Source organism: Protopterus annectens, chromosome 6.part0 (genome assembly GCF_019279795.1).
Source record: "Protopterus annectens isolate FY-2018-M chromosome 6.part0, PAN1.0, whole genome shotgun sequence".
Taxonomy (NCBI): domain Eukaryota; kingdom Metazoa; phylum Chordata; order Ceratodontiformes; family Protopteridae; genus Protopterus; species Protopterus annectens.
In genome coordinates this window covers 870,329,680-870,356,807 of record NC_056737.1, presented here as the reverse complement: position 1 = coordinate 870,356,807, position 27,128 = coordinate 870,329,680, and the positions used below count along the sequence as shown (strand labels likewise).

Here is a 27,128-nt window from a genome sequence, read left to right as displayed (position 1 = left end):
AGGAACTTGTGAGAATCAGGAACCCTGTAATATCGGTCAGGTTTTCTGGGAGCAGAAGGTAAAGAATCAGAGGCCAAACCAGATTCTGAAAAGGCATCAACAATGTCTAGTACAGGAGGTATAGCTAAAGGCCTATGCTGAGGCAGGAGTAAGAAATCCCCAAGCCTCTTTTTTGAATCAGAAAAATCCTAGCTTTCCCAGTGGAAATGTTCCCTTAGAGTATCTAAGGTCTCACCAAAAGAAAAATCCTCTGGAGGGGAAACCGAGGGAATGGAGTCCACTGCATCAGAATCCTCATAAGCAGATAAGGGCAAATCCAGATCAGAAGAATCAGAAAAATCAGTATCCTGTTCAGAAGATTCATAAACAACTTCAGTCCCAAGTCTCTTAGAAGGGGGATGTTGGCTTCCCCTGATTAGAGTTATAAGATCTTCAGCCATTCTTATTTGTTTTTTTTTAGGCATAGAGACCTGAGCATGCAGCCTGGGCATTTATTTCTTAGGCATGGTTCCGAGATTTTTGCCTAAATGAAGGAGGCGGTTTAATATGCAAGTCCGTAGGCCTGAATACACCCTCAGAAGCCGGTGCCTGCACAGCAGCTCCGGACCCATCCAAGGTAGAGAACACCTGCAGGTTCCACAGTTGAAGCATCTCATGGCGTACCGGACTCCGAATGGGTCTCAGTAGAGGCCTGCGTGCCAGAAGTAGCAGGTATCAGGGGCTGCGAAAGCACCTCATCGAGTACCAGCGAACTGGCGACTGGTTTAGGAGAAGCATCGTTGGCAGCTTTGGACCTCGGCGGCCTCTGTCTTTATCTTTGCGTTTTTTCAGAATCCCGGTTGTCAGATGGCTAACCGACATTTCTGGATAATTAAATCAAGAACTAAAATATTTATAAGTGAAAATATACAGACGGATAGTGCGCTGATTAAATAAAGCACAAATCTGACAGCAAGGTACGTCGTGGTCAGGGCCTAGGCAAGGAATACAGTACGAATGAAAATCTTTGTGAGGTATTTGCTTTCCACAAGTAATACAATTAACTTTTACTGACATCGGTAAGGAGCAAGAAAAAAAAAAGTTTCCCCAACGGGTTACTTAGCTTTAGTTGAAGACTTCGGTTCTGAAACCCAAACGAAAACTTCAGGAGTCAGCCGACCGGCATTTGCGAACTGCTTCGGGCACCGCACGGCAAGAAAGACTGATGTAAAGGCGTCTGCTGCATGTTTTATACCCCTGACGACCTGACGTCAGGGAAGAAGGGACAGCAACCGATGCAGGACCCAAGACTTTGTTAATCAGGCCGAATGAAGGCTACTGCAAGCAGATAACCCAAATGTAATGACTGCAACAGTGAAACACAAGAACATCAGGCATCTGACTCGAAGAGACAGACCGATTCAGATTATTCTTTGGACTATCTTCACAGCTACACATTCTTCGCAACAGCTATCCTCTGACACTCCCTCTCTCCCAATTCCCCCTTGGAAGAGACTTCCTTTGAAGAAACAAAGAATGATGAAGCATTTAGAGTATCAATCTACACAGGTGTAAGAGGCACAATACAGACAGGCACTCCTGCACCACCTTCATTTCCTCCTGTGCTATAGGCATTACCAGATGAATTTCAAGCCAATACCTCCACACCTTACTCTCAACTTGTGTGGTCCCACTACTCACTCTCTCAAGGCCTTCATCCCTCTTCTGTCCGGCATCAAGGAACTTTTGGTGGAGCAATCTGTTCACTCAACCTGGGCCTTCCATAAACTCCAGACCCCACACAACCAAATCCTGTTCAGATACCTTAGACAAAGCATAGAGGACTTGGACAAGTGGGGAACTGACCTGCCCATCTGGTAAAAACACAGGAACCCAAGAAAAGAGGGCACTTCTGCAGCCCTAAAGACTTTTCCACATCTCTGGAAACCAGGCACTCTGTTGGTGTGAAAAACACCATGGTGATGTGGAATGTAAGCGCCTGTCCCCCCCAAGCAGGCTGGCACAGGAAGCCTGGCTCTTTGCAGTGCAAGATTCATGTGGGAAGCAATGTACATTCCCTCTCAGAACATGGAGGCAGACTAAGCAGGAGCATGGAGGAAACTCACAAAGGTCTTGGAGCACAAGGTCTTCAAAGCTATCATGCTCTGGTGGAGAACATTGGAAACTAAACTTTTTTGCTTCCCCTGGGCCACCACCAACTTCCTCTTCTGCACCAGGAAAGTACAGTTGTGTACACTTACCATAAATGTAGATGTTAGAGTGTATTCACTGTTGCAGTCATTACATTTGGGTAATCTGCTGGCAGGTTGCCCTCGTCTGCCTGAATCCCAAAGTCTTGGGTCCTGCGTCTGTTGCAGTCGTCTCTTACACGTCAGGGGTATAAAACATGCAGCAGACACCATTTTCTTTAGTTTTTCTTGCCCCCGATATCAGGACCCCCAAAAAGGTAGCAATATTATATAAATATATCTACATACATGCATCAATATAAACTTTACCTTCATCTACAAGCAAATACACCACATAGGCTGTAGAAGACAGACAAGGAAAGATAAACTATAGAATGACAGGGGGATGGCAGGAGGGTAACCTGGACTGCAACAGTGAATACACCAACATCTACATTTATGGTAAGTGTACGCAACTGTACTATGTTCTGTTTCACTGTTGCAGTCATTACATTTGGGTAGAATCCCAAAGCAATGGTTGGGAGGCTGGAGCTAAACAGCATTAGGTGCGGCTATAAGGCCCTGCACCACTGCAGTGGCAAAGCCTGCCCTGGACTTAGTAGAGAGGCAAATGGTAATGCTTTGTAAAGGTGTGAAAAGAACTCCAAGTAGCAGCCTCCAGAATGTCTCTGGTTGGTACTCCTGAGAAAGGCTGCCGAAGTAGCTGCAGCTCTGGTGGAATGAGACCTAATGCCCTTGGGCACAGGTTTACCATGGTGTAAGTAGCAGAAACTGATGCAGTGGCTTAAACACCGAAATTGTCTGCTTTGAGATGGCCTTTCCTTCTGATCCTGCAGCACAGGACACTAGTAATTGCTCAGTTTTTCTTAGAGCTTTTGTCCTGCTCAAGTAGAATCTTCGCTGTCTGTGTACGTCCAAGGAATGCAGAATTATCTCCACTTTGTTCTGCGGGTTTGGATAAAAAGTTGGCAGATGAATAGTTTGATTAAGAGCCACACTAGAAATCACCTTACGCATAAAAAGTTGGATTTGTCCTCAGAGACACCCTGTCTGGGTAAAATATGATAAAAGGCTCTACAGCCATGAGGGCCTGTACCTCTGAAACTCTTCTTGCTGAAGTAATTACTAGTAGCAGAGCCGTCTTCCATAAGAACTTTATATCAGCAGTAGCGGCTGGTTCAAATGGAGGCAGGGAGAGCTTTTCCAACACAACTGAGGTCCCATGCAGGTAATGGTGATCTTCTAGGAGGCCTTAGGTTTCTGGCTCCTCTAAGATATTGCTTTAGTAAAGGATGAGAAAAGATAGGTGGCTCTGTATTGTAATGAGCCAAAATGGCAGAGGCATGGATTTTGATTGATGAGAAAGATGGGCCTTTGTCAAGCATCTCAGTTAAGTATTGTAATATCGGAGGAATATGTGGTTCTGCTGCATCAGTTCATTGTGCTAGATTCCAAGCACAGAAACTCTTCCAGTTGTCAGCATAAGATTTTCTAGTACTAGGCCTTCTGCTTTCCAAAATGACATCCATCACAGCTTTACTGAGAGGTGTTGTTCATATGATTAGCCATGCTGCCAAGTTCAGAGTCTGTAGTTGATTGCGCAGGATCTGATTGTTTTGCTGGGACAGTAGTTGTGGTCTTTGAGGCAAGGTCCAAGCTGGGTATTGAGACAAGTTCCTTAGGATCGGGTACCAGTATTGGCGAGACCTTTCCGGAAAACTTATCTTTGGCTTCTCGCTTTTAGGAAGACCTTGGGTAGAAGAGGCAGAGGAAGAAAGGCGTAAACTGACAGGTTTTTCCAACTGAAGGATAGGGCGTCCACTTTCCATGCTTGTCTGTGATGAGTCCTTGTGCAGAATCTTTTCAATTGATAATTTTGAGGAGAGGCAAATAGATCTATGGGCTCCCCCATTTCTCAGTTATGCTGAAAACTTGTGGATTTAGTTTCCACTCGTAAGGATCCATCAGGTTTCTGCTTAAATCATCTGCCAGAGTGTTCTGTTTTCCTGGCAGGAATTGAGCTTGAAGATTTATTTGGTAGGTCAAAGCTGTGTCCCACATTGCCATGGCTAATCTGCAAAGGGGGTAGGAGTGTGTGCCCCCTTGCTTGTTTATATACCACATGACTGTGGTGTTGTCAGTCTATCAGTAGTTGTCCTGGATGAAGTAAATCCTTGAAGGCTGTTTGGGCATTTTGAACAGCTATCATCTCTTTCTGGTTGATATGTAGATGCACTTGATTTGGTGCCCATATGCCCTGAATGCATCTTCCTGCCATGTGGGCCCCCCAGGCATAATCTGATGCGTCTGTTAAGGTTTGGCTGGCAGTGGGGTAGAGTGAAGGGCCGTCTCATGTTTTGGTGACAGGCCTTTGCCCCACCACAGAAACTCCTGTTGCAGGCAGGGGATGAGAGGAATCATTGTTTCCAGACTGTGAATGTTGACTCCATAAACTATTTAGGTTCCACTGAAGTTTCCTCATTTGCAGTCTTGCATATGGAATTAGTAGGATGCAGGATGCCATGAAGCCCAGAGCCTGCAGAATTTGTCTTGCAGAAAACTGGGTTTTTGTTGCCATCAGTTTGAAGTAGTCAGTTGCCTTTGTCTGGCGTGAGGTAAGCCATCTGGGCAGTTGTATGCCAGCTTGCACCCAGGAATGTTATCTTTTGAGAGGGTACCAGTTGTGACTTTTCGTTTGTGTACCCTAGGCATGCTAGAAGCCTTTCCACAAACGCCAGGTGTATCAGAAGAGAGTGTCCTTGTTCTCTGCTTGAATGAGACAGTCGTCCAAGTAAGGATATATTTGAATACTACTTTGTCTGCAAAATGCAATTACTAGTGCCAGGCACGTTGTAAAGACCCTGGGCGCAGTAGATAAGCCAAAGGGCAGTGCAGGGAATTAGTAATGCATTAAGCCAGCCATGAATCTGAGGTATCTTCTGCATGGCTGTCTTATTGGGACATGCAGGTCTGCCTCAAGTCTAAAGTCACCAGCCAAGCGTTCTTGCCCAGCATGGGCAGAAGCTGTTGCAAAGTGAGCATTTTGAAATGTCCAGATGTGTTCAAAATCGATAAATCCAGTATTGGCCACCAGGCCTTGTCCTTTCTGGGTACCAAGAACAGTAGAGTAAAAACCTTGTCCTTTTTCCTGTTCTGGTACTGTCTGAATGGCCCCCATATCCATGAGGGACATAACCTGTTTCTGTGCCTCTGCCCATTGTTTTTTTGGCAGGTCTGGCCAACCATTTGTCATTGGCAGAGTGTGGAAATGGAATCTGTATCCCTGTGATACGATGTTCAGTACCCACCTGTCCTGGGTTAACTACCAATTTTGAGCAAAAAGTGCTAATTTTCCCCCTATGGGTGCTGCCAAAAGATAAGTGCTTGGTGTAGGCAGACGAAAGTCATTGGGATTGCTTTCTGTAGGTTTGCGCTTCATCTCCTCCAGATTTGGAGGTAGATGCGCCCCATGCTTTGACCTGTATGAGTCTTGAGCTTGGCACCTGGAACCCTTAGGGCGTCTGGATTTGCCCCTTTGAGCTCTGTCTGACAGGAAAGGACCAATTTTTTGTAGGCCAGGTGTCTACTGAATCTAGGTGGCTACACTTGTAAGAAATCTTTAATAGTTTGCACAGACTTAGCTTTGTCTTCCATTTTCTTTAAAACCTCTTCTACCAAAATACCAAAAAAAAAGAAGTTATGTTCTTACCATAACGTTCCATGTGAATTGTTCACCTCGCCTTTGTTCTTACGCATGGGTTTGGAGCCGCCCCTCGGCTCCAAGTCGGCCACATCACAAGCTCTGCATCTAAGAGAAGCTCAAGGCACAGTCCCTATCCCATGATCCCCTGCTGCTATCCCTCAGATCTAGTTTGCTAAGAAACCAGACTTCAAGATCATAACTGACCCCCTTTCCTACGCTTCCATCCACACGAGATCGTAATACTCAAATTATATATAGACAGGCATACAGTAATGAGCACACCTAAAAAGAAGCAGGTAGTGCCAGGTAATCCCAAGAAGGTAACCAGACACCAGTTGTACTCGTTCTTCCAGGAAGAGGAGGGGGATGGAGGGAGGGAATGTAAGAACAAAGGCGAGATGAACAATTCACATGGAACGTTATGGTAAGAACATAACTTCTTTATGTGAAATTGTTCGATCTCGCAGTTTGTTCTTACGCATGGGTAGTATCCCTAGCACCGCAACCCTGGGTGGCTCACGGAAGAACATTCCTGAGAACCGTGGAACCAAAGGAAGCCCTGTCCCTGGAGGTCCTGTCCACTTTGTAGTGAGTAATAAACATATGAGGCTTGGCCCAAGTAGCCGCCGCACATATGGTATCCAAAGGCAAATGATCGGCATGGGCCAGAGAAGTGGAAACAGCCCTGGTAGAATGAGCTTTAGGTTTGAACGGAAGAAACTGCTTGGAGGATGAATAAACAAAATGCATACAGTCCGACAGCCACTTAGATAACGTGCATTTTGTTACTGCCAGTCCTTTCTTACTGTCCGCATAGGAAACAAAAAGTTGATCTGATTTCCTACATTCCTTGGTTCTGTCCAGATAAAATCTCAGCTGTCTGTGGACGTCCAATTTGTGCAACATGTATTCCAATTTATTAGAATGGTTCCTGAAAAAAGTGGGAAGCTCAATGGATTGATTAATATGAAACACTGAACATACTTTCGGCAGAAAGGATGGATTAGTACGTAAGGTGACCCTGTCTGGGTGAAAGGCTATATATGGGGGTCTAATCGACAATGCCTGTAGCTCCGAGATTCTGTGAGCTGAAGTGATTGCCACCAGAAACAGGTTTTCCAGGATAGATACTTAAGTGGACACGTCGAAGATGGCTCGAAGGGTTCCAACATGAGTTGAGACAGCATTAAATTCAAGTTCCAGGGAAATACCGGGTTTCGTATGGGTGGCCTGAGATGAAAGGTACCCTTCATAAATGCTCTACAAAGTCTGTGGGACATAACTGTAGCTCCTCCTTCACCCACATGAAAATTTGATATGGCAGCTAGTTGAACTCTATCGTGGACGCCGAGGCCCCTTGATGAGAGACTGTGGAGAGAAATTCTAAAATTATGTGAATAGGGGCCACCAAAGGGTCCATACCTGGTCTGGAGGCCCAGCACGCAAAACGTTTCCACTTGCTCCTATACAGTTTTCTTGTGGAAGCTTTGTGGGAAGAAACTAAAATGTGTTGCACTGCTGGGGAAAAAAGGTCCGACCTGGCTAAGTTGGGAAGTGGAGCAGCCAAGCTATCAGTTTTAGGGACTGAAGAGATGGGGGAGGAACTCCTGACGAGTGGGTCAGCAGGTCTGGTACTGGGTCCAGAGTCCAAGGTTCCTCCATTTGGTGAGCTTGAAGAAAGGGAAACCAGATCTGTCGAGGCCAAAATGATGCTATCAAGATGATCGTCCTTCCCAGACCTTTGGCTTTCTGTAGAAATTTGGGAATCAATGGAACAGGAGGGAAGGCATATAGGAGACCCAGGGGCCAATCGTGTACCAGTGCATCCCTGGGGGCACCCCCCAGAGGGGGAAGTAGGGCGAAGTAGCTTCCGCATTTGACGTTCAAGGGGGAAGCAAAAAGATCGCAGCAAGGCTGGCCCCATCTGCGGAAGATCTTCTCCGCAACTTGATTCTTGAGGGACCACTCGTAAGGCAACACGATGACTCTTGCTCAACCTGTCCGCTATGACGTTGGATGTTCCCGGGATGTGCGTTGCTGTTAGAAAGCGTCCGGTGGACACAGCCCATTGCCAGATTCTCAGGGCCTCTCTGCACAAGGGGCAAGACCTGATTCCTCCCAGTTTATGCACCAGACTACTGACATTGTCCGTCTGAATTGCCACTGTTCCCAGAGGTGAGTCGTCGTGAAAATGTTGCAATGCCAGGAACACTACTCTCAGCTCCAGGACACTGATGTGCAGATTGTACTCTATTTTCGACCACTCTCCTTGGACTGTTCTCCCCTGAAAAAGTCCCCCCCACCCTATCAGGGAAGCGTCAGTGGTTACTGTGGCTACGGGGGAAGGGAGCACAAACGGATGGACTATCGTCAGTTCCTGATGGTTTATCCACCAACGGAGGTCCTGCTTGCAAGTTTCCGTGATCAAGACTCTAACAACGGTAACCGTTGGAACGACCACTGAGCAAAGAGGAGTCACTGGAGGATTTTCATGTGCATTCTCCCTAGGGGAACCGTAATAAGGGTAGCTGCCATCATGCCCGATACTTTCAAGACCTGTAATGCAGGAACTTTTTTGTGAATAGAGACCTGATCCCTCAGGACTGACTTGCCTGAGGAAGTCTCATCAGTGCTACGGAGGTATTTAACTCCGCCCCTATGAATAAGATATGCTGTGAGAGCGACAAGGTAGATTTTTCGAAGTTCACGGTTATTCCTAAGCTGGAACAGAGATAGATTGTATAGTCCCTGGCTTGTACTAGGTGATGCTTGGTGGTGGCGGTAAAGAGCCAGTCGTCCAGATATGGAAACACCCAGAATCCTCAGTCTCATGTGAGACGCCACTACTACCATGCACTTGAACACCCTGGGGGCTGAGGTGAGGCCAAAGGGCAGAGCTCGAAACTGAAAATGACTGGTTCCCAGCCGGAAGCGCAGGTGATCTCTGGATGGCCTGGTCATTTTTATGTGGTAGTACGCATCCTTGAGATCTATAGAGCACACACAATTGTTAGTTTGAAGAAATGGAAGAATCGATTGCAGCGTGACCATCCAGAATTTTTCCTTCTTCATGAGAGTGTTGAGTCTGCTGAGGTCCAGTATTGGCCTCCAGTCCCCTGTTTTCTTTGGAACTAAAAAGAACCTTGAGTAAGTTCCGGATACTATTTGGTCTGCTGGGACTGGTTGGATGACTCTTTTCTAACAGTCTTTGTATTTCTACGGCTGCCTGACCCGCAGAGCGGGTGGAACATCTGGGAATCTTTTTTGGGTGGGTGGATTGTTCAGAAAGGGGATATTGTATCCTCTGGTTATTATGCTTTTTACCCGGGAATCTGATGTGAGATTTAGCCAGGCCTCCAGGTATAAAGCCAAGCGACCCCCGACTGCCTCCAGAGCAGGACAGCCGGGCCTCCACTCAGGAGTGCTGAAAAGGCTTCCCAGGGACAGTATTCCCTGTTGCCCTGGTTTTGCAGACCCCCTCTGCCGCTTGAGCGGCATCTTCCATTTCTTCCCCCTCCTCTGCCTCTGGAGGGGGTATCACTAGATGCAGAATGGAAAGCACCCGGAGTCTTCCGGAATCACATTTTTCCACCTCTCTGCTCTTTGGGGTACGGTCTAGAGGGGGCGGAAAAGCGGACCTCTACGGCAGACAGGGTCCTTCACTTTGGGCCCAAACAAGGAGGTGCCATCAAAGGGGGCATTAGCAAAGGAAGACGTAAAGGCTTCCGCAAAGGAGCACAGGCGCATCCAGGATGGTCTCCGCAGAGCAATCGCTGAGGCTGCTGCCCTACTCGAACCCTCGGCCGCATATGAAATGAGCCTCATGGACGAGTTAACTATCGAAGTAAGGGTGTTGAGCTGTGCTGTCACCTTGTCTGAGACAGCAACATCTGTGTTACCCTGGAGAGCATCTCCCAACTCCTTAATGAGATCTCTGAAGGCGCGTAAAATGCGTAAGGTAGTTCAGCGATCACATGGCAAAAGTCGCTGAGCTAAAAACGCGCTTCCCATACCTGTCCATAGTCCTAGAATCCTTGTTAGGAGGATGGACAGAGGAAGATGCTTCAGACACTTCCTTCTTGATAGCTGCCGCCACCACCACAGCATCGACTGGGACTCCCTTGGTAAGGTAAGCTTTATCTTGGGAGGCAGTAATATATTTATTTGGTCTGAGGGATTGCTTCCACGGTATAAGGAGCCTCCCACACCCTTCGAGCTATTAAAGCCATTAACTCGAAGGGCGGAGTCACCCAGGAAGTGGAAGGTTGAGCCCCAAAGGCCTTCAGCAACACCAACTCGTCCTCAGTGGGGGCAAGTGTCTGCCAGCCACCCCTCAGTTTTAGAATTTCTAGGATGTCTAAAAACAAGACATCCTCTGGGGAGGATCGTGGGGACCCCTCTGAATCATCCAGGTCGGTGTCCGATGTCAATGATTCCTGTGGGGAATCAATGTGCTTCCTCTTGCACAATTTCTTCCTCGGGACTTCAGAGGTGGCATCTGGTGAAGCTTCTGAGGAAAAGGGTACACCCTCTGGGGCTGGCTGAGGTATTGGGTCTCTACGCTTGGTGGGGATCGAAAGTGCAGACAGAGAACTCTGTCTCTTCGGGGAAGGAGAAGAGGTATCTGATGATGTGTCTGACCAGACAAAACCTTCCTTATGGCGAAGGCACTGGAGCCCCGGGCCGAGGACTCCAATGGATCCGAACACGGTAGCTTCCCTGGCACTGGAACCACGGGCTCTGACCCAGAAGACTGAGTCAAACTAATCTGCGCCGAGGCCCCGAGGGGGAGAGTCGGTACCGAAAGCTCAGTTACACTCTCCACCCCGGAACCCAGGAGAGAACGTCGGCTCAGAGACCCCCTCAACGGGCTCCGAGGGTGTCGAGGTTAGTGGTGCCGAGGATGGCTTTGGCTCCAGGGGATCCACAATTATCAGCTCCTCGACTCCTGGCTCCGATGACTCGATGGTCTTGAAGGAGCATCTATAGATGTGACAGGGAGGGCTTCAAGTTTCAAAACCAACTGGGACGAAACCGCAATAAGTCTGGATAGAGCAGTGTTCGCCATAAGCTTCTGCACCACTCGATCCACATCGGTGTCAGACATCGCCCTGCAAGAACGGGTCAAAGGGGCCGAAGAGGTCACCGAGCAAAGGATCGAAGAATGAAGTACCTCTGACACTTGCTCCAAGATCTGGGCCTCTAATAGAGACAACCGTTCGATGCTCTGTTCCAAGGTCTGTGGAGCCGGCGACCGAATCTTAGCCGAGGTACTCTGAGCCGAAGACTTGGGCTCAGATACCTTCGAAGACTTCGACCCCTTCGAAGACTTCGATGCCTGGTCCGCCTTATCTAAGGTCTCTTGAAATTCGGGCTTTAGAAGGCCCCTCTCGATGAGCTTCCTGCACCTCTCCATCATGACCCTTCCACTAAAGGAGCGACAGATGGAACAACCCTCCTGAAGATGGAGAGGGCCAAGACAGTAGACGCAGGAGATATGATAGTCCGTAATGGACATTTTCTGACCACATTGACAGCGCTTAAAACCAGATTTGGCTTTCTCTGACATGTTTAAAGCTAAGCACTAAGTATAAATGCATCTATTATAGAAAAAAACAGCACCACAAAACACACTAAACTGTAGGAGTCAATACAAGACAGCAAACACCCTGAGTAAATTATATATATATATATATATATATATATATATATATATATATATAAATATATATAAATATAAAAAAAAATTCAGCCAGAGCCCTGACAGAAATAAATGGCCTAAAGCCTAAGAGCAGATCTGAGGGATAGCAGCAGGGGATCATGGGATAGGGACTGTGCCTCGAGCTTCTCTTAGATGCAGAGCTTGCGATGTGCCCGACTCAGAGCCAAGGGTCGGCTCCGAACCCGTGCGTAAGAACAAACTGCGAGATCGAACAATTTCACATCAGAGAATCCTGCTGTAAAGGTGCATCTAGTAATTTAGCTTTAACATGATCAGGCAAATTTTGTTCCTTTAAGCAGGCATGCCTCCTAATCACAGATCCAGTAACTGCAGCCCTGCAGGAGGCCTCTAAAGAATCAAAAAGTACAGCTGTGTACCTACCATAAATGCAGATGTTAAGAGTGTATTCACGGTTGCAGTCATTACTCTTGGGTTATCCTGCTGGCAGGCTACCCGCAGTCGGCCTGAATTCCAAAGTCCTGGTCCAGCGTCGGTTGTCGCCTCTTCCCAGACGTCAGTGCGCCAGGGGTATAAAAGATGCAGCCAAAGCCATTTTCTTCAGTTTTTCTTGCCCCAGAAGCCATTTTCTTCAGTTTTTCTTGCCCCAGATGTCAGATGCCCCCAAAAGGGTAGGCTAAATAAATTATGCCAATAAACATGCATACACTAAAGTAAACATTTCCTTCATCTACAAGAAAATACACCACATAGGTTGTATAGAATAGAGAAGTACAGATATGGCCCAGCAAAAAAAGGGGGATGGTCGGAGGGTAACCTGGACTGCAACAGTGAATACACTCAAACATCTACATTTATGGTAAGTACAACACTGTACTATGTTAGTCGTGTTTCACTGTTGCAGTCATTACTATTGGGTTGAATCCCAAAGCTGAGGATGGGTGGCTGGGCTAAATAGGATTAGGAGAGATTATGAGGCCCTGCAGAACTGCAGTGGCAAAGCCTGCTCTGGATTTAGAATAGAGAGGTAAGTGTTCGTGCTTTGTAAAAGTGTGCACTGAACTCCAAGTTGCAGCCTCTAAGATGTCTTTGGTTGGTACTCCTCTGAGGAAGGCTGCTGCTCTAGTTGAATGTGACCTAATGCCCTTAGGCACTGATTTGCCATGCTGTGAGTAGCAGTAACAAATGAAATGGCCTATCCATTTTGAAATAGTCTGTTTTGAGACAGCCTTTCCTTGTATCCTGCAGCATATGCCACTAAAAGTTGCTCAAGTCTTTCTGAAAGCTTTAGTTCCGTCCAAGTAGAAGCACAGCTGCCTGTGTATGTCCAAAGAATGCAGAAGTCTCTCACCCTTGACCTGTGGGTTTGGATAAAAGGTAGGCAAGTGAATTGTTTGGTTAAGGGCCACACTGGACACCACCTTAAGCATAAGTGTCGGGTTCGTCCTCAGAGAAACCCTGTCTGGATGGAAAATAAAAGGCTCCACAGCCATGAGTGCCTGTAACTCACTCTTCTTGCAGAGGTTATTGCTAGGAGCAGAGCTGTTTTCCAGGATAAAATTTTTATAACAGCTGTTGAGGCTGGCTCAAAAGGAGGCAGTGTGAGTTTTTTCAAGACATAATTGAGGTCCCATGCAGGTATTGGTGCTCTCCTTGGAAGTCTTATGTTTTTGGCCCCTCTGAGATACTGCCTTATTAAAGGGTGAGAAAAGATAGGTGGGTTCCGTATTGTAATGGGCTGAAATGGCAAATACATGAATCTTAATTGATGAAAAGGATAGGCCTTTGTCCAGCATCTCAGTTATGTATTGTAAAATCTGAGGAATGTTTGGTACAAACGTGTCAATTCCTTGTGCCCGGTTCCAACCACAGAATCTCTTCCATTTTTATGCATAAGATTTTCTGGTACTGGGCCTCCTTGGCCTCCAAAATAACATCCACCACAGCTTTGGAAAGAGGAGTGTTCTGAATGGCTACATTATCCGCCATGCTGCCAGATTTAAAGGTCCTGAGTTGGCTGTGCAGGATCTGATTGTTTTGTTGGGTCAGTAAGTGAGAAATTTGAGGCAATGTCCAGGCTGCACCTTGAGACAAGTTCCTTAGGATTGTGTACCAGTGCTGGCTTGGCCAGTCTGGGGCAACCAGTATAATTGTTGGCTTCTCTTGTCTGACCTTTAGGAGTACCTTGGGGAGGAGAGGCAGTGGAGGAAAGGCATATACCGTTAGGTTTTTCCAGCTGAAGGATAAGGAATCTACTTTCCATGCTTGCTTATGATAAGTCCTTGAGCAGAATCTCTGTAGTTGGCAGTTGAGGGGAGGCAACTAGATCTATGTCTGGGCATCCCCACTTCCTTGTTATGCTGAAGACTTGTGGATCCAGTTTCCACTAGTGGGGATCCATGAGGTTTCTGCTTAGTTCGTTGCCAGAGTATTTATTTTTCCTGGCGGGAATTGTGCTTGTAGGTGAACTCAAGTCAAAGCTGTGTCCCACAAAGTCATGACTTGTCTGCAGAGGGGGTAGGAATGTGTGCCTCCCTGCTTGTTTATATACCACATGACTGTAGTCTTGTCCATCTTTATCAGTAGTTGCCCTGGATGAAGTAGAGCCTTGAAAGCTGTCAGGGCATTCTGAACAGCTAGCATCTCTTTTTGATTGATATGAAGATGCATCTGGCTTGTGGGCCATGTGCCCTGAATACATTTTCCTGCCATGTGAGCCCCCCAGGCATAATCTGATGCATCCGTTGTTAGTGTCTGCCTGGCTGTGGGTAAAGTGAATGGCTGTTCCTTGTTGTGGTGACAGGCCTGTGCCCACCATCGAAACTCCTTTTGCAGGCAGAGAATGAGGGTAATTAATGTTTCCAGGCTGTGGCAATGTTGAGTCCAAACACTTTTTAGATACCATTGTAGTTTCCTCATATGCAGTCTGGCATATGGAATTAGCAGAATGCAGGATGCCATGAAGCCCAAACCCTGCAGAATTTTTCTTGCAGATAACTGGGTCTTTGTTGCCAACATTTTGAAGTAAGAAGTCAGTTGCCTTTGTTTGTCTGACGTGAGAAGCCATCTGGGCAGTTGTATTTAAACATGAACCCAGGAATATCATCTCTAGAGAGGGTACTAGTTTTGATTTCTTTTGGTTTACTGTGTACCCTAGGCAAATTAGTAATCTTTTTACAAACACCAGATGCCTTAGAACATCCTTGTTCTTTGCTTGAATAAGGCAGTCGTCCAAGTAAAGATATATTTGAATTCCTCTTTGTCTGCAAAATGCAATTACTGGTGCCAAGCATTTTGTGAAGACCCTGGGCACAGTAGATAAGCCAAAGGGCAGTGCACAGAATTGGTAGTGCATTGAGCCAGCTATGAATCTGAGGTATCTTCTGCAAGACTGACTGGGACATGCAGGTATGCCTCTTTTAGGTCCAAAGTTGCAAGCCAAGCCTTCTTGCCCAGCATGGGCAGTAGCTGCTGCAGAGCCAACATTTTGAATTCTGGAACGTCCAGAAATGTGTTATTGTATTGGTCTCCAGGCTTTGTCATTTCTGGGTACCAAGAAAAGCCTCAAGTAAAATCCTTGTCCCTGCTCTTGCTGTGGTACTCACTGAATGGCCCTCATGTCTATGAGGGATGAAACTTGCTTTTGTGCCTCTGCCCATTGATTGTGTGGCAGGTCTGGCATACCTTTTGCCCTTGGCAGGGTGTGAAAGTGGAACCTGTAAGCCCTGAGACGCTATGTTCAAGACCCATTTGTTCTGGGTGATCATGTGCCAATTTTATAAAAAAAAGTGCTAGTTTCCCCCCTAAGGGGGCTGACAAAAGATAAGTGCTTGGTTCTGGCAGAGGGAAGTCATTGGGACTGTTTCATGTATGGCTGTGATTTGTCTTCTCTGCTTTTGGAGGTAGAAGCACCCCATTGTTTAGGCCTGTATGAGCCTTGAGGCTGGGATCTGCCTCTGGGGCGTCTATCTTCCTCTTTGTGGCCTGTCTGACACTGGGAAAGGACCATATCTTTGTAGGCCAGTTCCTGCTAAATCTGGGTGGCTGCACCTGTAAGACTTCCTTAACTGTCTGCATAGATTTCACTTTGTCCTCTATTTTCTTCAACACCTCTTCTGCTTTAACACCAAAGTATCATGCTGTAATGGAGCATCTAATAATTTTGCTTTAACATGAACAGGCAGATTTTGTTCCTTTAACCAAGCATGTCGCCTCATGACAGAACCCGTAACAGCGGCCCTGCAAGAAGCCTCCAGAGAATCAAAACCACAATGCAAAGTATGCTTTCCCACTTGTTCAGCTGCATGCAATAAATCCTGCATTTCCTTGTTTTCTGCACATTCAGAATTTAACATTTTCTGCTTAAGCAGTGACAAGTATTGCTGATATTTAAGCATATGAAATTGACAATTTAAAGCCCTCACAGCCAAGGTAGCAGAAGTGTAAACCTTTATCCCCCATCTGCCCAGTGCCCTTGAATCCCTATCAGAGGGGATAGGGCTTTTTGCAGTGGAAGCCTTGACCCCTTTGGGACCCTAAGAAATAGTTTCTGGGTCAGCAGCAGGGTTTTTATAAAGAAATGTATGTGAATCTGGAACCCTGTAGTATCTGTCTGGCTTAACAGGTGCAGGGGGGTAAAGAGTCAGGGGACAGGCCTGACTCAGAAAATACATCATCTACAATGTCTAAAACAGGAAGGATAGCAAGAGGCCTGTGCTGAGGCAGTAAAAGAAAATCTCCAAGCCTTTTCTTACATTCTGAGTAGTCTTGACTCTCCCAGTGAAAGTGCTCCCTAATGGTATGCAGGGTTTCCCCAAAAGAATAATCCTCAGGAGGGAAGGCTGAAGGGATAGATTCTTCAGCATCGGAATCCTCATAGGGAGGGTGAGTATTCTTGGTCAGAGGAGTCAGAGGAAATGGAAACCTGATCTGAAGATTCATATTCTGTCTCTTGCCTAGGCCTCTTTTCAGGAGGGGGATGGGAACTCCTGATCAAAGTAATTAGGTCTTCGGCCATTTTGAGCATCTGTTTTTTTTAGGCATGGAGGCCTGTCCATGGGCTTGCTGCACTTGTTTCTTTGTCTTTAGTGGTGCTTTAGTCTTTGCCTTTGAAGCTGAAGTCAGTTTTATATACAACTGGGTAGGCCTGAAAACACCCTCAGAAGCAGATGCCTGCTCAGCAGCTCCGGACCCATCTGAGGGAATGTTTTCCAAGTGTCCAATACCTTGAGTTTCCAGAGGCCTAGTCTGCTCCACGTGGGAGTCTCAAGCAGCCTGCGGCTCTGATGTAGCGGGCGTCAGGGGCTGCGAAAGCACCTCACCGAGAAACGGCGACTGGCTTAGAAGAAGCCCGGTCAGTTTTGGACCTCTGATGCCTATCCCTTTTTCCTTGCGTTTCTTGTGAATTGCAGTAGTGGGATGGCTATCCGACATCGTGTAATTAAATCTTTGGCCAAAGTAATGAAGTGCAAAATCGTACCGACGCTTAGTGCGTTGGTTAAATCTAGCACAAAAACTGCAATTAGCTACGTCGTGATCAGGGCCTAGGGCAAGGAATGCAATAAGAATGGAAGTCCTTATGAGGTGTTTGCTTTCCACAAGAAATACAATTAACTTTTTCTGACATCAGTCTGGAGCAAGAAAAAAGTTTCCCCAATGGGGTACTTAGCTTTAAATGAAGACTCTGGATCTGAAATTCGAACACGAAAATCTCAGGAGTATGCCGACTGACACTTGTGAACTGCTTCTGCTTCAGGCACCATGCGGCAAGAAAGACTGGAGAAAACTGCGTCGGCTGCATCTTATACCCCTGGCGCACTGACGTCAGGGAAGAGGCGACAGCAACAGACACCGGACCAGGACTTTGGAATTCAGGCAGACTGCGGGTAGTCTGCCAGCAGGATAACCCAAGATTAATGACTGCAACAGTGAAACACGATGAACATCCACATTGCAAAGTATGCTTTCCAACTTGTTCAGCTGCATACAATAATTCCTGCAATTCCTTATTTTCTGCACATTCTGAAACCAACAACATTTTCCATTTCAGCAATCCCATAACATGTTGCTGGTACTTGAAATTGACAGTTTAAGGTCCTGATTGCCAAGGTTGCAGATGTATAAACCTTCCTTCCCCATCTGTCCAGCGCCCTTAAATCTGTCGGGGGTAGGGTTTTTTGCTGTTGAGGCCTTAACTCCCTTTGGACCCTGTGAAATAGTTTCAGGATCAGCAGCAGGGTTTCTAAATAAAAACTTGAGTCAGGGACCCTGTAATACCAGTCAGGCTTACTGGGAGCAGGAGGTAGAGAGTCAGGGGTCAAGCTGGACTCCGGAAAAACATCATCCACAATGTCTAACAGGGGGAATGGCTAAAGGCTTGTGCTGAGGGAGAAGGAGGAAATCCCAGAGTCTATTTTTATTCTGAGAAGTCTTGACTCTCCCAGTGAAAATGCTCCCTGAAAGTATGCAAGGTTTCTCCAAATGAACAGTCCTCAGGAGGAGATGCAGAAGGAATAGACTCCTCAGCATCAGAATCCTCATAGGGAGGTAAAGATAATTCCTGATCAGAAGAGGAATCGGAAGAAATAGAAACCTGGTCTGAAGATCAACAGTCAGTGTCTTGCCTAGGCCTCTTATCTGGAGGAGGATGGGTAACCCTGATCAAGGTAATACGGTCTTCAGCCATTTTGATAATCTGTTTTTTTAGGCATAGAGGCCTGTGCACGTGGCTCAGGCGTCAGCTTTTTGGGTTTAGGTGTCTTCTTTGCCTTTGGTTTTGCAGCTTTCATCGGTTTGATATAAAAAGATTGAGGTCTGAATACACCCTCAGAAGCTGGTGCCAGCTCAGCGGCTCTGGATCCAGAGGGAGAAACATCCATCTGGTCCAATACCTTGAGTATCTTGCAGCATGCCAGACTCCACATGGGTGTCGGTAGAGGCCTGCGACTCAAAGGTAGCGGGTATCAGGGGCCGCAAAAGGAACCGGCGACTGGCTTAGGAGAAGCTTAGTCTGTTATGGATCTAGACTGCCTTTCCCTGTCCTTTTCTTTGCGTTTTTTATGCACTCCGGTAGTCTGATTGCTATCAGACGACATCTCTGGGTAGTTAAATCTGTTTGCAAAATACTTGGATGCAAAAACATACAGACGCTTAATAGTGCGTTGGTTAAATCTAGCACAAAACCAACAGCCAGGCAAGTTGTGATCAGGGCCTAGGCAAGGAATACAGTATAAATGGAAACCCTTGAGGTATTTGCTTCCCACAAATACAATTATTAACTTTTTCCAGACATCTGTAAAAAGCAAGAAAAAAAAAAAGCTTCCCCAAAGGGGTACTTAGCTTTATTGAGGACTTCGGTTCTGAAACTCAAACGCGAATATTTCAGTAGTCTGCCGACCGGCACTTACAAAATGCTTCTGCTTCAGGCACCGTGCAGCAAGAAAGACTAAAGAAAATGGAGTCTGCTGCATGTTTTATAGCCCTGATGACCAAAAATCATGGAAGAGGAGACAGCAACAGACACAGGACACAAGACTTTGGAATTCAGGCCGACTGAGGGCAACCTGCCAGTAGATTACCCAAATGTAATGACTGCAACAGTGAAACACGAAGAACATCCAGTCTCCACTAGTTCAAAGATGGATGTCTTCTCATTCCAGTGGATAGTGAAGTTTACTCTATGCATACCCTCTGCTTCCAAGACTTCTGCTCAGGATTCAGGAAGAGTCCCAAAGCTTCTGCCACCCCCCCCCCTTTCGGGCAGAAACACTTGCTCCCTCTCCTGTTTTACCTGTCAAAGGGAAATTGTCAGAGAACCCTTCTACAACGAGATCACTCAACTGAAAGGGCAGCTCCTTCATTCCAAGCTGACCTACTTCAGTCTCACTCTAGACAGTATTTTACTCCCCCAAAAAACTGCTTTTCATAAGAGGTGGTTCAAGTTCTACAAGAAGCCAGGAAATCCTATACCAGGAAATCATAAATGGCCAAGTGAAGAAGATTCCCCACTTGGTGCCTTAAACACAAACTGCAATCCCTTTTGTCAGACACTTGCATTGTACTTTAATATCTCTGCGAGCTACTACATTCTGGTTTGGCCTTTTTTTTTTTTTTTTTTTTTATTAAAGCCCACTTATTTGTTATTGAGGCATACTTACCTTTGGTGCCCCAAGGTCAAAAATTTCCTTCGAGGATTTGCAACTTAAACCTCCAAAGAAGTTTATCACTCCGCCATGGGAGCTTAACTGTGGTAGAAAACCTTGTGTTAACATCCTTTTGAGCCAGTAGCTTCTACCATCCTCAAATTTTGCACATGGAAAGCTGTACTTCTGGCCCTCATCTCAGCTCGCAAGGTTTTGAGCTTCATGCTCTTATGGCCATTCCCATTCTCTCCTCTTCCATAAATACTGGGTAAGCCTTCGGGCCAATCCTTCTTTCATGTCTAAAGTAGTTAATGAGTTAACATTCCACCACACCATGAGCCTGCCAAACTTTCTTTCCCAATCTCCAAAATATGAGACAATATCACACTTTAGACATTCACAGGTAATTGAGATTTTACCTGGATAAAGTTAAGGATATCAAGAAAACAGAACAGCTGTTCATCTCCTTCATGGACTCAAAGTTGGGACAACCAGTTTCTAAACTACTGCATCCTGGATTTTAAAGACCATCTTCTGCTATTCACACCATGGAAAGACTTTGCCCTCCTGCCCAAAAGCACATACCCACTTGAGCAGTGACCTCATCTGGTGTCTTCTACAAGGGTATGGACACCAGATGCATTTTAGAAACTGCCATCTGGTCCTCCATCCATGCCTTCACCAAGCTACAGGCCTTCGCTAGTTCCAGGACACAGTTCCAGGACAGCTTTTGCCAGAACAGTTGTCTGGCCACATACATTCTACTGCCTCACCACAGTCTTCCAACCTTCTCTCTACAGCTCTGTAAATCACTCATCTGTTACGAATACTGCAATAACAATTTCGGTCAGGAGTCTCAGGACATAGTACATTTATGTTGTCCTTCTGATCACTGCTGCACAATCCCCCCCACGTTTATCATTACATTATATAGAAAGCTATTCTCTGGACATATACCCTTGGGAATGTAAAGCTTTGGTACCCCAGCTGGATGTCAGCAGACAACCTATTTGTTATGAATACTGTAACAGTGACCAGTACATCTGTTATGTTAACTTCTTACACAACTGTACTTATCAGAAAGTGAAAGGTCAGGCATCATTTGCACAGCTCAAGTGGGGTATTAGGCTTTGGTGGTGGTGGTGGTGGTGGGGGGGGATTATGTCTAGTAAGCTCTGACTGGAGGAACAAAGGGGCTCTGTTTCTTTCCCTGAAATGGGGATGGATTCAACCATCAATCTGCTTCAGGAATCTTTTGTGCTCTGGGCAGAAGGGAGGAGTGTGTCTTGGTGAGCTCTTTCCAGAGGAGTAAGTGGGCTAAATGGGCAACTGACAATTAAACTAGTTATGTGCACATCTCTATACACCTTGCATGCATTCTTTCACCTATTTTGCTTTTATTCTCCCCTCTGAAATGCTCCTTGCCCACCCCCACACCTCTTGAGGGAAACGATGGAGAAAGTACAGTTGTGTACATTTACCATAAATGTAGATGTTAGAGTGTATTCACTGTTGCAGTCACCATCTGTGGGTTAATCCCTGGTGTGGTAGCCCTCGACCGGCCCGAATACCAGATTCCATGTTTGTATGTGTCGGCTGCAGTTGCCTGGAGTCTGACGTCAGGTCATCAGTGCTATAAAGCAAGGAAGCCAACATCATTACATCAGTTTTTCTTGCTCTAACCCGTCAGAAGCACAAGGAAATAAGGTAAAGTGGTCCTGGTGGCCAAAAGCCACCATGGGAAGCTTATATCCCCCTAGGGTAAGAGGATATAAGGGGGAATGGAGGGAAACCAGGACTGCAACAGTGAATTCACTCTAACATCTATATTTATGGCAAGTGTATACAACTGCACTATGTTCTTCGTGTTTCACTGTTGCAGGCATCACCTGTGGGAGGATTCCCAAAGCTAAGGAGAAGGGTGGAAGGATAGGTTACAGCCCTAGGCATGGATCAGCAAGCCCTGCAGAACTGAAGAGGCAAACCCTGCCATAGACTTAGAAAAAAGAGGTAGGTGGCTATACTTTGTAAAGGTATGGACTGAGGTCCAGGTGGCAGCTTTCAAGATGTCTCTGGTGGAGACTCCTCTGAGGAAGGCTGTGGAAGTGTCTGTGCACGTCTAGCGAGTGCAAAATTCTTTCCCCCTTGCTTTGAGGGTTGGGAAAGAAGGTGGGTAGGTGTAATGGCCTGGTTGAGGGTCACATCAGATACCACCTTGGGCATAAAGGAGGGGTTAGTCCTCAGGAAGACCCAGTCTGCATGGAAAATGATGAAGGGTTCAAAAGCCACGAGTGCCTGGAGTTCTGAAACTCTTCTGGCTGAGGTGACAGTTAGTAGGAAGGCAGTCTTCCAGGAGAGGTACTTCAATTCTGTTGAAGCAGGTTCAAAAGTAGGCAAGGTTCGTTTTCCCAGGCTGACATGGGAGGTCAGATATTAGAAGCCCCTCTGAGGAATTGTTTAATCAAAAGGATGAGAGAAAAGGGGTCTGTCTGAATCGTAATGGGCTGAAATAGCAGAGTCCTGGATTTTAATAGGAGAAGGAGAGGCCACTTTTGAGCTACTTGGCTAGGTAATCCAAGATGAGGGATGGAAGGATGTGAAGCACTGGCTCCAGGAGTAGAATCTTTTCCATTTCCCTGCATAAGATTTTGTGGTGCTAGGCCTTCTGGCCTCTGTGATAATGTCTAGGATTGCTTAATAGGGACTCCTTGTTACCTTTTAAAGTATAAAGGTATGCTAAAAGATTGAGAGTCTGCAAGTCTGGGTACAGTACCTCCCCCCTCATCTTGGTCAAGAGGTCCGAGATCAAGGGAAGCTGCTTTTGGGGGGGGGGGGGGTGTGTAAGGTCAGGCTGCGCAGTAAGGGGCACCAATGCTGGCCTGTCTGGGCCAATCTGGAACAATGAGGATAGCCTTTGGTTTCTCCTCCCTTATTCTGATCAGTACCTTGGGAATAAGAGGCAGAGGCGGGAACACGTACACAAAGAGGGAGTTCCAGGGGAAGGGTCAAGGCATCCACCATCCACGCTAGGAGGTGATACTTGCTTGGTACAGAACTTTTGCAGCTGGTGGTTGAGGTGCAAAGCAGAGAGATCCACCTCTGGAGGCCCCACTCCTGAGTGATTTGCAGAAAGATTTCCCTGTGGAGCTGCCACTCGAGTTCAGTAAGCTTCTGCTTAGGTGGTCGGCCAGGGTGTTGTTGATCCCTGGTAGGTACTGGGCAATTAGGTGTAGACCCATGGAGGCGGCTGTCAGCCAGAGGTTCATGGCTAGTCTGCACAGAGGGCAAGACTGGGTCCCTCCCCATTTTCTGACATACCACATTACTGTGGTGTCGTCTGTTTTTATAAGGAGGACCCCTGGCCTCAGATTGTATTGCCATAATTTCTTTCTGACTGATGTGCAAGTGAAAGTGCTGGGTATCCCAAAGACCTTGGGTGCACCTGTCTGCTAGGTGAGTGCCCCAAGCAATGTCTGAGGTGTTGGTGATGATGATCTAGCCGGTAGGGCGGAGGATGAAGGGAAGACCCTTGTTCTTGGCACAGGCCTCTGCCCACCAGAGAAACTCTGCCCTTATACATGGGATTAAACGGAGAGAGGTCTCGAGAGACAGAGTGCTGGCACCAAAGGTTCTTTAGATACCACTGAAGTTTTCTTATATGAAGCCTGGCCAGAGGAATTAGAAGGATGCAAGATGCCATGTACCCAGGGCTTGTAGGAACTTCCTTGCAGTGAGGTGACTTCTGGAAGCCAGCTGGGTAAAGTAGAAGGGCAGGAAGCGCTGCTTTTCTGGGGATAAGAAGGCCATTTGGGATGCTGTGTCTAGCAGAGCCCCCAAGAAAATGATCTTCCTGGTGGGGGTTTGCTTTGATTTCTTCTCACTGATGGTGAACTCTAGGGACGTTAGGAGTGATTTGACAAAAAGAAGATCCTGAAGCAGCTTTTCTTCGCACTCTGTATGAATGAAGCAGTCCAGGTAAGGGTAGATCTGTATATTTCTCTGTCTGCAAAATGTTAGTGCCGGGGCTAAGCATTTGGTGAATACTGTGTGCAGTAGATAAGCCAAAGGGCAGTGCAGACAACTGAAAGTGTTGAGATTATGCTCTGAAGTGCAGGAATTTCCTGCAGGATTCCCTTATGGGGATGTGGAGGTAGGCATCTTTTAGGTCTAGGGTCACTAGCCAGGCATTTTTTTGTTAGCATAGGCAGCAGCTGTTGCAGTTAGCATTTTGAATCTAGGGACCACCAGGGAGGTGTTCACATGGAAAGATCCAGGATGGGGCACCAAGTGCCCTCTTTTCTGGGAACAAGGAATAGTCTGGAGAGGTTGTGGAACAAGGAATAGTCTTGGAGCCTTTGCCTGCTTGATCTGAGGGGACAGGTTCTACTGTCCCCTGGGATATGAGAGTTTGGACCTATTTCAATGCCTCTGCCCACTGATTCGGAACAAAGTCTGGGTACCCTCTTGGAATTGGGAGTTTGCTGAAAGAATTTTGTATCCTTGAAAAATGATCCTGCTGGCCTGGCCCTTGGAGAGGGGCCTGGATGGTCTGTCCCTGCGGGGCTTACTTTGGCCCTGTCTGCTAGGTGCAGGGAAGGACCAGTGCTTAGAGGGAAAATTCCTGCGGAATGTGGGAGGTTGAACGTGAAAGAAATCTTTTACTGTTTCCACATATTTCGCTTTCCATCTTCTTAAGCACCTCCTCTCCTTTTACTCCAAAAAAGTGCTCCTCATCCAGGGGTCCATCAATAAGTTTAGACTTGACATGATCAGGGAGAGGTTGTTCCTTCAGCCATGCATGTCTCCTAATGACAAATCCTGTCACTGCTGCCCTGCTAGAGGCTTCTAGGGAGTCATATCCACAGTGTAATGAGTGTTTGGCTACTTGACAAGCAGAGTGCATTATTGGCAAAGTCAGCAAAGGTAGAAATAATTTGTTTTAATAGTTCCAAAATGTGTTGCTGATATTTTAACATATGGAACGGACAACTGAGTACTCTGATAGCTAAGGTTGCAGAGGTGTATACTTTTTTTTTTTTTTTTTACCCCATCTGTCCAGAGCACTGGAGTTCTTGACAGGAATAGAATTCTTGGCAGAACTAGTCTTAGCTCCTTTGGTTCCCTGTGTAATGACCTCTGGGTGTGCAGCAGGAGTTTTGTACTGGTATTTGTGAGAATAAGGTACTCTAACACCGGTCAGGTTTACTGGGAGCAGGTGGGTGGGTGTCAGTGGCTAAGCTGGATTCATGGAAAACATCATCCACCACTTCTAAAATAGGGGGAAATGGCCAGGGGTCTGTGCTGGGGCAGGTCCAGAAAAGTCTTTTCTTAGACTGGAGGAAACCCTGAGATTCCCACTGAAAATGTTCCCGAGGGTGTGAGTGGTCCCCCGAAGGAAAGGTCCTCGGGGGGCAGAAGGGATGGATTCCTCGGCATATGAATAAGCAGTCAGAGTTGCTGTTACTCTTCAAAATCTGAATTCCTCAGAATCCTGTTCTGTCAATTTCTTGAGAAAGGTGCCTTTTCCAAGTTGTAGCCTGCCTACCCCGATAAGGGAGACTAGATCCTCCGCCATTTTAAGCATTTGTGCTTGGGGTGGTGGAGCAGGAGCAAGATGGTGGCTAAAAGCAGATTTTGTAGGGGTGGGCCTGGCTTCTAGGGCTGAGAGAATCTGTCGGTCTGAGAGAAACAGTAGTCGGATGAGAAGAGGTCCGTTTTTGTCTAGATAAGGTAGTGCAAAAGGCCTCCTTGGAAGTCTGTGCCTGTGTCGCTGCTCTGGAAACAGAGGCACAGACCGCTAAAGGCTCGGAAGACAAAAGATTTCTGTGGCATACTGGACTCCAAAAGGGTCTCTGTAGAGACCTGCGTAGATATTGAATCGGGAATCAGGGGCTGCAAAAGCACTTCACTGAATTTCAGAGAATTGACTACCTGCTTAACGGCACAGTCGTCGTAAGGCTTAGCCTTGTGTGGTCAGTCTCCATCTTCATCTCTGCGTTTTCAGAATTTCCACAGATTGATGGCTGACTGATGCCATATAGGAATGCAAAGACGGAACACGAAAATAACTGTCTACAATAAGAACTCTAAGGTGAACGTTTCTTGCATTAAAGAGGGCACAGAACCGGCAACGGGGCACGTCGTGGTCCAGGCCTAAACAAGTGATGTCTCGGTGTGGGATCTGCTTTCCACAGGCGGGACAGTTAACTTTTTCAGACATCGGTTAGTGCAAGAAAAAAGGGTCCCCAACGAGGTACTTAGTTTTAGATGTTTTCAGCTGAACTTCAAACTCTGGCAGCGACCGACCGGCACTGGTGTGAACTGCTTCTGCTACAGGCTCCACAGCAAGAAAGACTAATGTGTTGACATCGGCTGCCTTGTTTTATAGTACTAACGACCTGACGTCAGGCTACAGGTATCTACAGCAGACGCAGAAAAACGCTGACTCTGGTATTCGGGCCAGCGGAAGGGCTACCACAGCAGGGATAGCCCACAGGTGATGACTGCAACAGTGAAACATGAAGAACATCAGGAAACTCAGACCATGAGGCTCATTTCCAAAATGATTACTGTACCTACAAAGTTTCCTTTGTAAATTAAGAAGCAGTTAGTCCAAGGAAATGCGGTCATCCACAGACCCAAAAAATTATTACTTTCTCTCATTCCTTTATTAAGGAATTGGATATTTAGCACATTAGTTTACCACCAGTCACTTTTACTGAATGCAAGTAGTAATGGATAAGTTGTTCTGAAGCAACTGAAAAAGAGCATGATCGGTAGCTTCACCCTTTAAGTCTTGAGATACTTAAGCAAAGAATATTTTAAACATTATTAACTTACCTAAACCCAATTTTATCATCCTGTAGATGCGGCTGGAATGAGTCTGAGGATCTTCAAGAGTGAATCCAGAAGACAGTAATGCAGTTTCAAACAGTAGTATTACAAGATCTTTCACAGATTTATCATTCTTGTCGGCCTCTGCCTTCTGCCTCAGAGTTTCAATAATGGCGTGGTCTGGGTTTATTTCTAGATGTTTCTTGGCAGCCATGTAACCCATAGTAGAATTATCTCGAAGTGCCTGGGCCTTCATAATCCTTTCCATATTGGCAGTCCAACCATATGTGCTTGTTACAATACAGCACGGCGATGACACCAGTCTGTTGGATACAACTACCTAGAAAAAAGAAAGCAAAATTATAAAACATTCCTTGTAGCTTTTACTCTTGAGCTTCCAAAGTCATCTCAGCATCTTATCACAGATTCATTCTGGCCAGTCGTAATCAAAACAGAAAAGCAACCCAGGACAATTATGAGTTATGTACTTATAACTTGGTATCTGTGTTGTCTTCTTTCATTCCTCCTCACGTATGGTTATGGATAGCACAGTTGTGTACACTTATGCAGTTCTTAACTTG

The 27,128-nt window shown here is 46.4% G+C and overlaps 2 protein-coding genes across 2 annotated transcripts in view; both read right to left on the bottom strand.

Annotated features, from left to right (window-relative positions):
- Window positions 1–27,128, bottom strand: part of LOC122804587 (heat shock protein HSP 90-alpha-like) — an 856,879-nt gene that overhangs the window by 99,332 nt on the left and 730,419 nt on the right. Inside the window, exon 10 of the mRNA XM_044074543.1 lies at window positions 26,554–26,887. Coding sequence (XP_043930478.1) covers window positions 26,554–26,887 — 334 coding nt within the window. The remainder of the gene's footprint in view (window positions 1–26,553; window positions 26,888–27,128) is intronic.
- The window catches only part of DTD2 (D-aminoacyl-tRNA deacylase 2), a 953,848-nt gene that overhangs the window by 865,490 nt on the left and 61,230 nt on the right, over window positions 1–27,128 (bottom strand). The gene's annotated exons all lie outside the window — the stretch shown is intronic.